The sequence below is a fragment of the Argopecten irradians genome, chromosome 14, assembly GCF_041381155.1.
Source record: "Argopecten irradians isolate NY chromosome 14, Ai_NY, whole genome shotgun sequence".
Lineage (NCBI taxonomy): Eukaryota > Metazoa > Mollusca > Bivalvia > Pectinida > Pectinidae > Argopecten > Argopecten irradians.
The window spans coordinates 21,003,893-21,012,931 of NC_091147.1; the positions used below are offsets into that span (position 1 = coordinate 21,003,893).

General features: G+C 37.9%; 1 protein-coding gene across 1 annotated transcript in view; it reads right to left on the reverse strand.

The window, feature by feature from the left end:
* Positions 1 to 4,192: 4,192 nt before the first annotated feature.
* LOC138307091 (uncharacterized) overlaps positions 4,193 to 9,039 on the reverse strand; it is a 33,794-nt gene continuing 28,947 nt past the window's right edge. Inside the window, exon 7 of the mRNA XM_069247721.1 lies at positions 4,193 to 4,293. Coding sequence (XP_069103822.1) covers positions 4,193 to 4,293 — 101 coding nt within the window. The remainder of the gene's footprint in view (positions 4,294 to 9,039) is intronic.

A 9,039-nucleotide genomic window follows, 5' to 3' on the forward strand; every position in this document is an offset into this window, starting at 1 on the left:
GTATGCTGATCAACTGAAATCCAACCCCAAAAATCCCGCATTTAACCTTGTATTCAATCCACAACATCAAGAAATATTTACACAAAATCAAAAGCTCATACCAACATTTGGCATCAGAATTTCAAAATTGTTGCTGGAACTAAATATAAATTTCGACACCATTGACGAGTACACCATATCGGATGTATACCACCATGGCTCATTCAAACACCTGATATCAATTTATCTCTACATGAGAGGGCAAAATCCAGTTCATTACCCGAAGAACACAAATCCTCCTTTCGGGAGTGCATTAGGGCTTTCCCTGACCATGTTCAGATCTACACTGACGGATCAAAAGATGGTGATAATGTTGCGGCAGCATGCTGTACATCTAATCACTGCTCCTCTATCCGACTCCCGGATGTTGCCTCCATTTTCTCTGCGGAATCTTGTGCTATCGGTCTGGCTCTTGACCATATCGATTTTTTTGTTTGTTTGATTTATTAACGTCCTATTAACAGCTATGGTCATGTAAGGACGGCCTCCCATGTATGCGGTGTGTTGCGTGTATGTTGGGCGAGGTGAGTTTTACTGGGGAGACTGCGGTATGTTCGTGTAGTGTCTTCTTGTATAGTGGAACTGTTGCCCTTTTTATAGTGATTTTTGACCATATCGAAGAACATCGCATTGAAAAGGCAATTATCTGTTCCGACTCTCTTTCGGTTCTTCAGGCTTTGAAATCAAGAAACCCTAGAAACACATTAATCCAAAATCTTTTGATCCGAACATTTCGATTGTCTTCTAAAACTCAAATTACTTATCTCTGGATTCCTAGTCATGTGGGTATAAAGGGGAATGAACAGGCTGATAAAGCAGCTAAGACTGCTCTTCGCCTAGCACAAACAGATTTGAAACTACCATACACCGACATCAAAGCTTTGTGCTACCTTCTTCGTATTATCTTTTTTAGGTTTACAGAGGAATATCGGTAGTTGAAGACTAAATTTTGAAACTGATGTCGCAGCTTAGCATTCGTCATCAAAAGCAACTGTTCATCGTTGCAATCTGTGTTGGCATGAGTTTGTCTAGTGTGATTTGTAGCGCCAAAACTATGGATATGCCCTTGCCAATTCACTTTTTTTGTATATCTAAATATAACGTTAACAATCTGTGTGTGAAGTCCGTATCGTGCCGTTTCTTACCCTGTCCTGTGTAGCCGGATAAGAAGGCATTGTCTTGTAGTATGGCCCGAAATGACATGTTGTTATGGTCGATGGGCCCGTAAATCTAAAACAATCAAACAACCGAAAATTCTGAAATACCTTGGAGATTGGGTTTCATTATTGTGGAGTGATGCTGGCGCGGATAATTTATGGTAAGACAAAATCCTATAGGACTTTATATTTAATGTAACAAATGAGTATTAAATAAGATACGGTAGTCACTTTCTTTGTTTTCTCAATTTTATGATTGAAAAAGACCGTGGTGCAACCATGGTCTAATTTTGCTTAACATATACCTTGCCTCACTAGGACCTTTTAAACGACAGATTTACCGGTCCACGATTTTTCTCAAATTTTCACAAGGCTTACTCCAGAATGAGCGAACTTTTTAGAACATATATTTGGTGCACTCAAATTGAAAGTGTGTGAATACTTATAATTAACAAAACTTATAAGAAAATAACACCAAAACTGTTGATTTTTTTTTTGTCTTAAAAATGTAGCCAAAATTATATTTGTTATTAGTATATACTATGTAAGTAACAATTTGTCTATATATTTATGTTATAATATGTAATTATTCATCACAGTTTGACGACATAAAATATGATTTTGATACCGTTTAGGATCAAAACGGGAACCCTGTCTTACACTCTACTACAAGACAATTTTAATTTGGCCACAGTAAACAGACAAGACCAAGGTGGACCGTTTTGGATTTTTATACGTATTTCAAGGGGGTGGCATTAATGTTGCTACAATAAACCTTATTTTCAAGTAAATCAGTTTCGCGGGCAAATTTCCAATTGTTCGTGAAAGAGCACGTTAAATAATCGAAAAACAAAAAATTAAAATATTTAATTTAACTTTCGGTTTACCAATGTCAATCAGCCAATGAAAAGGACTTCTACTTATATGCTTCGGCCCAGTGAGCTGGAATTTTAACTTAGTGAAGGGGGGGTGCGGGTTTTTTTTGGCCCAACACTTTGTTTGGTTAATTAACGTCCTGTTAGACAGCTAATGGTCATGTTATTGACGACCTCCCCTGTAAGCGGTGTGTAGCTTGTGGTGTAGTGCCAGTATGGCGTGTTGTGTCTTCTTGGATTTGTGGAACTAATGCCCTTTAGAAATAGTGCGTATAGCATCTGAAGCATCCGGCCGAAGACACCAAAGCAACACAAGCCCTACGTCCGTCACATGTATACTGACATCGGGCGACAAACAAGATCGTCCCACTCCCTGTTATGCTGAGCGCTAAGCATGGGATCAGACACTACCATCTTTTATAGACTTTGGTTGTGTCTCGCCCAAGGGACATATACCCAGGATGCCTTCCTCACGGGCGAACGCTCTACGCTAGGCCTATAAAATTAGGTGGTGCCAAGGAGGCATTAGGAAGGATATAGTCAGTTAGTAAGAGTGAGAAAAGATAAGATCCTAAATTACGATCGCCTTTTACGATCATGCAATAGGGACAGCGCAGGTACAATTCTAACGCCCTAACCTACAGGGCAGACCATACAAACCATATTTGGCTATATACATTTTTATATTCAGCTATTCATGAAACGAACACACATTTTATGCCAATGGTTTTCAATTGAATTATTTTGCAGAAACGCAATAAATCACATTGATCATCTCCTTCTCAACAATTCAATTATTATAAATTGAGCGTTATTTTTCATAACACGGGTCGTATAAGGTTTTCTAGCCGTCATCCTAATTTACCGCGCGTTAGTTGACTATCACTGCGCCAAACAGCGAACTGAATATACACGTTTAACATAGATTACGCAGGAAACTAGCATTTGTTTGCTGGTATAGTCTGAATTTAGGCCATGGATATGAATTTTATTATGTTATTATTCTTTACAATTAACTTTTGCCCTGCAGGTAGGGCGTTGAGCATTCGCCCGTGTGAGAAAGGCTCCGGGTTTTTGTCCCCTGGCCGAGACACACCAAAGTCTGTAAAAGTGGTAGTTTATCTGCTCCTGCTTAGCGCTCAGCAGACAGGGAGTGGGACGACTGGTTCGCCCGTTGGCAGTATAATGTGACCGGGTGGGGTGTGTTGCTTGGTGTCTTCGGCGGCATGCTTCAGTGATATAGCACTATAAAAAGGGCAACAGTTCCACTATACAAGAAGACACAACATGAATATACCGCAGTCTCCCGAAACATGCACCTCGCACAACATACACGCAACACACTACATACATGGGAGGCCGTCCTTACATGACCATAGCTGTTAATAGGACGTTAATTAATCAAACAAACAAACAAACAAACAAGTGGTAGTTTCTGCTCCTGCTTAGCGCTCGGAAACGGGGAGTGGGACGACTGGTTCGCCCGTTGTCAGTATAATGTGACCGGGTGGGGTGTGTTACTTGGTGTCTTCGGCGGCATGCTTCAGTGATATAGCACTATAAAAAGGGCAAAAGTTCCACTATACAAGAAGACACAACATGAATATACCGCAGTCTCCCAAAACTTTTGTTTGTTTGAGTTTTACGGCCCATCGACAACTAAGGTCATTTAGGGCCAAACTACAGGGCAGGCATTAGTACCAGGATATAAACAAGGACTGTATCTAAAAGATCAGGATAAGAAAAAGGCAAGCAAAAACTAAAACAAAATTGTAAATGTTGATTTAATAAAAAGAGTTACATAGGATAAAATAGTTTTGGCTAAAACACATGAGAAAACTCATGCACAATGTTGACGAAACGATGAGTGTTGCGTTGATATGAATATAAGATGAGATGAGAAAACGTTCAAAATCTATAACAGTTCTTGAATTTAATCGAAGAACGCAAGGAGTGCTGCTTTTGGTTGTACTTGAATTTTTTTAGACTTCTCCTAAATTTAATGCTCGGCATTTTTTCAAGCTCTTCGATGGCACTTTCTATAGCTGCCAGGATCTCATTTTTTATCTTGTTCGGAAGTCGTTGTGGGATTGCCGTCCCTCTGGTGTGCAAAAGATAGGATCAAATTTCTTCCTGGTGCTCATATTCGTCGTACATATGTGCGGTGCTCATATTCGTGTTACATATGTGCACCAGGAAATCGACATGTTCCTTTTGCACACCTGAGAAAAAATTACAAGATCCCCGTCAAGTGACTTCCACGACAAATTCTTCAAGGACTGCTCTTCTAATAGTTTAATTTTCCGTATGACAAACCACCTAATGAATTAGGACGATACAAAGACATGTAGTAGCACGGAAAGAAATGGCTGCGGTCTTTAAGGCTATACAAACATTTCACTTCACAAGTTAAACGCGCCAAAATCTTCAAATTCAAGATAACTATATTCAATGTACCTAAAATCTCTAATTTCCTTGGAAAGCTTAACAACATAGGAACTGTCATCGTCTTCAGAGTTTATTCCCAGAACGTTTGTAAGGTTGGATCTTATCTGACAAAAAATAGTATTATATTATACACACAAACCATCTAACACACTGAACTATTCATCTTTGCATTTGATAGACAAGAAACAAAAGTTCATGGTATATTTCCGCTGGCCGGTGGTTTTTCTCCGGGTACTCCGGCTTTCCTCCACCAACAAACCTGGCACGTCCTTACATGACCCTGGCTGTTAATAGGACGTAAAACTAAACAAACCAAAAAAAAAAAAATATCTGATTTGGTTATGCATCGATAATGACAATTTTCCTTGTAGGCAAATGAATTAATTATTATTATTAGCGGACGGGTGCTAAGTTGAAACTTTTAATAGAGGTACCCTCTGGGGCGGGCTATGACTACACGAGCCCCAATTTCAAAGAACATGAGCCAACAAAACAGGTATGGTAATACTTCACATTTGACCCAGTAGTAAAATGTAGAAGATTTCATTAAAGCTGTACAATGATAATGTATCCGGAAATGTGTATTTGTGCATGTTTATTTAACTACGTTTATTTTCGTTTCCAGTTTTTGCGATAATACAATGAGATTTTCCGTTTTATTATTATGATTACTAGGTAACCGGTAATAAGTTTTTAAATCATGAATATTTTCGATATGGTTCTTGCATTAAATAAACACTTATTATTATTATTAAAAATAATATTCCAATATTGATAATTGATATACCTGATTGTTGTCAAAAGAAGGTTACTAAATCATTCTTTATTGATTGCATGGGTCTTCATCCATTTATGGAGATTCATATATGATCCAGCTGCTGATCCGGCAGACTGAATTGTGAGTGCTTATTAATTTTGACGTTTTGTCGAATAAGTTGAATTGCTCCATTTAGAACTTTACCTTTGTTGCCTGGTACTGAAGAAATAGGTGAAGCATTTCATTGTTTAGGACATCTTCAGCCAGATGATTTCTCATTTTAAGTTGTGCATTTGAGAAGATATGCTTATTAGTTAGACTCTTTTTTAGAGAAAGCTCCCATCTATAGCAGTCTACCTTCATCTGCAATTGTATCTGTGATCCATCTTGTCATGTCAACAATCTTGTAGATTCCTTGGGTATACCACTTTTAATGATGTTGTTTCTGATCTTTTTGGTTGATTGTGAGAAATCCATCATGAAAATGAGAGACATATTAATATTAAAACGACATAGACTAGGGACACTGACTGTGTTGTCAACCATTTTTTTGCTGCAAGTTCAATATGCATAAAAGTCCTGTTGCGTTGGCTGGCAATCCAGAGATAAGTAATTTGAGTTTTAGAAGATAATCGAAATGTTCGGATTAATGGATTTCTAGGGTTTCTTGAATTCAAAGCCTGAACTCGCCCCGCCACACTACATATTTTACGGATTTATATCACCGAATAGTTCCATATCAAGGGAAGTAAATCAGAATTACAAGTACTTAATATCATTTATTCCTTCAATATATATAAGAGAACATTTTACCGGTGAAGTGAACACCAATATTTTGCAGTTTTAAAACTGTGTTTTATTTTTTTTAAACCCAGTACACTGATCATGGCACCAATAATCGCATAATCGGTGGTCACATCCAATCCAATAGCCACGTTCTGCTGATGAAAGACATATGTTTCAGACCTCAGGCGTTTTATTTAAAATTTGGTCGGTTTGAGAGCGTTTGTTTGAGTTGCAAAATGACTTCTTTAACAGCATCTAGGGAACAAGGATTGATACCAATAGGGTCCCTCATCATAATAGTTGGTGGTTGATTGTGTTAATGATCAACAATATTGTACACATCTATGTTATGCTTTGACTTTTCTCAACCAACGCCGGAGTCTTTCTTAAGTCTCTTCGGTGGTTTTTTTTTAGGTCACCTGAGACGAAGGCTCAAGTGACCTATTCTAATCGCCTTTTGTCCGTCGTCGTCCGTCGTGCGTCGTCCGTCGTATGTCCGTAAACAATTTACATTTTCAACTTCTTCTCCATAACTGCTGAAGCAATTTCAATGAAATTTTGCACAAACCTTCTAAGGCATAAGGCCAATCAAAATTGTGAATTATATGGTCCCCACCCCCCAGGGAGCTATGGAGAGGGGCTAAAAGGGGTAAAATTGACTAAAATTTCAAAAAATCTTCTTCTCCACTCACAGATGTGATGGAATTAAATACTCTTCATAGATAGAAAGGTCCTAAGGTCCTTTACAAAAATTGTGAATTATATGACCCTGGGGTCTCAGGTTTCCCCCTGGGGAGGGGGTTAAGTTTACTATAGTTTATATAGGGAAAACATCATTTTTGAGTATTATTTGATCATTTGTAATAGGAAATGAAGTCAAATATTGTCAGAATATATCCGTAATGAGATGGCCATTCAATTGATCCTATTAACCAAATTTTCCCCATAACTGACCCCCCAGTGGCCTAATAGGGCGGGGGTCAAAAGGGGTCAAATAGGCTATAACTTCAAAAATCTATCTTCTGAAATCCTGGAAATGGTAGAATCACATACTCTTCGTAGATGGAAAAGGTCTTGAGTCCTTTACAAAAATTGTGAATTATATGACCCTGGGGTCTCAGGTTTCCCCCTGGGGAGGGGTTAAGTTTACTATAGTTTATATAGGGAAAACACATTTTTTGAGTATTATTTGATCATTTGTAATAGGAAATTGAGTCAAAATATTATCAGAATTATCCGTATGAGATGGCCATTGAGATCCTATTAACCAATTTTCCAATAACTGACCCCCCAGGGGCCTTAGAGGGGCTGGGGTCAATAAGGGGTCAAATATGCTATTAACCTCTCAAAAATCTTCTTCTGAAATCCTGGAAATGGTAGATATCACATACACTTCGTAGATGGAAATGGTCCTTGATGATCCTTTTACAAAAAATGTGTGAATTAAAAATGGACCCTAGCCTGGGGGTCTTAACACAGTTAAGTAATTCCCCCTGTGGAGGGTGCGTTGAAGTTATATAACTATAGTTTTATATAGGGAAAACTACATATTTTGAGAGTATTATTTCTATCATTTTTGTATTATATGGAAATGGAGTCAAATAATTGTCAGAATGATCCGAATGGAGATGGCCATCTGACTCCTATTAACCAATTTTCAATAAACTGACACACCCAGTGGCCGGTATAAGGGGTGGAGTCCAAAAGTTGATCAAATAGTGCTATAACTCACAAAAATCTTCTTCTGAAATCCTGGAAATGGTAGAATCACATACTCATAGATGGAAAGGTCTTGAGGTCCTTTACAAAAATTGTGAATTATATGACCCTGGGGTCTCATGTTTCCCCCTGGGGAGGGGTCAAGTTTACTAGGGAAAACACATTTATGAGCATTTTTTGCTCAATTTTCATAGGAAATGATCGAACTTGTTAGAAATTATTAGCCTGAGATAACATTTTAATATCATATCTATATTGGTCCTGGTCAACCCCCATCGGGCAGAGGGGCGGGGCCAAAAGGGGCAAATAGGCTAAAACTTTAAAAATTTCTTCTTAAATACTGAAATGGTAGAACCAAATACTCTTCTTAGATGGACAGGTCTTAAGGTGTTTTATTAAAAAATTGTGAATTATATGACCCATCACGTAATTCCCCCTGGGGAGGGGTCAAGTTAACTATGTTTATATAGGGAAAACACATTTTATTGAGCATTTTATTGCTCAATTTTCATATGAAATGATTCAAACTATGTTAGAATATATTAGCCTGAGATAACATGTTAAAATATTATAGCCTATCTATATTGGTCTGGTCAACCCCTCAGCGGCACAGGCGGGGCCAAAAACAGGTGCAAAAAGGTCTAAAACTCATTAAAAAATCATCTCTTAAATAACATGAAATGGTAGAGAATCAAATACTTCTGACATAAAAAAGGCAGCTCTTAAGGTGTGTTTATGATATTGTGATTAATAATGACCATCGGGTCATACAGGTTTCCCCTCGGGAGGGGGTAAGATTACCTGTAAGAATAAAAGGGAAAAGGTGTACATGTTTATTGAGACATTAATAAGTCATTATGATAAATGAATCTTAGTCAATTGTATATCAGCAAGTTTATCCCTATTGCGGTGTATGAAGACCAAGTGAATTCTTATATTACCAATTTACTATACATGATCCAAGGGGGCCGTTCAGGGCGGGTCCAAAAACGGGCTTCAAAAAGGCGAAAACTTCAAAAATCTTCTATCTTGAAATACGGAACTGGTAGAATCAAATACTCTGCGATAGATTGAAATTGGTCTAAAATCCTTATAACAAAAATATGTGAATTACCTTACATGGGTGCCCTCTGGGTACCCAATGTTTTCCCTCTGGGGAGGGGTTCAAGTTTACTTAGTTTATATAGAAAAACACATTTATGAACAATTATTTTTCCAATTTTTCATCCTAGGAAATTAGTCCACACTGGGTTAGAAT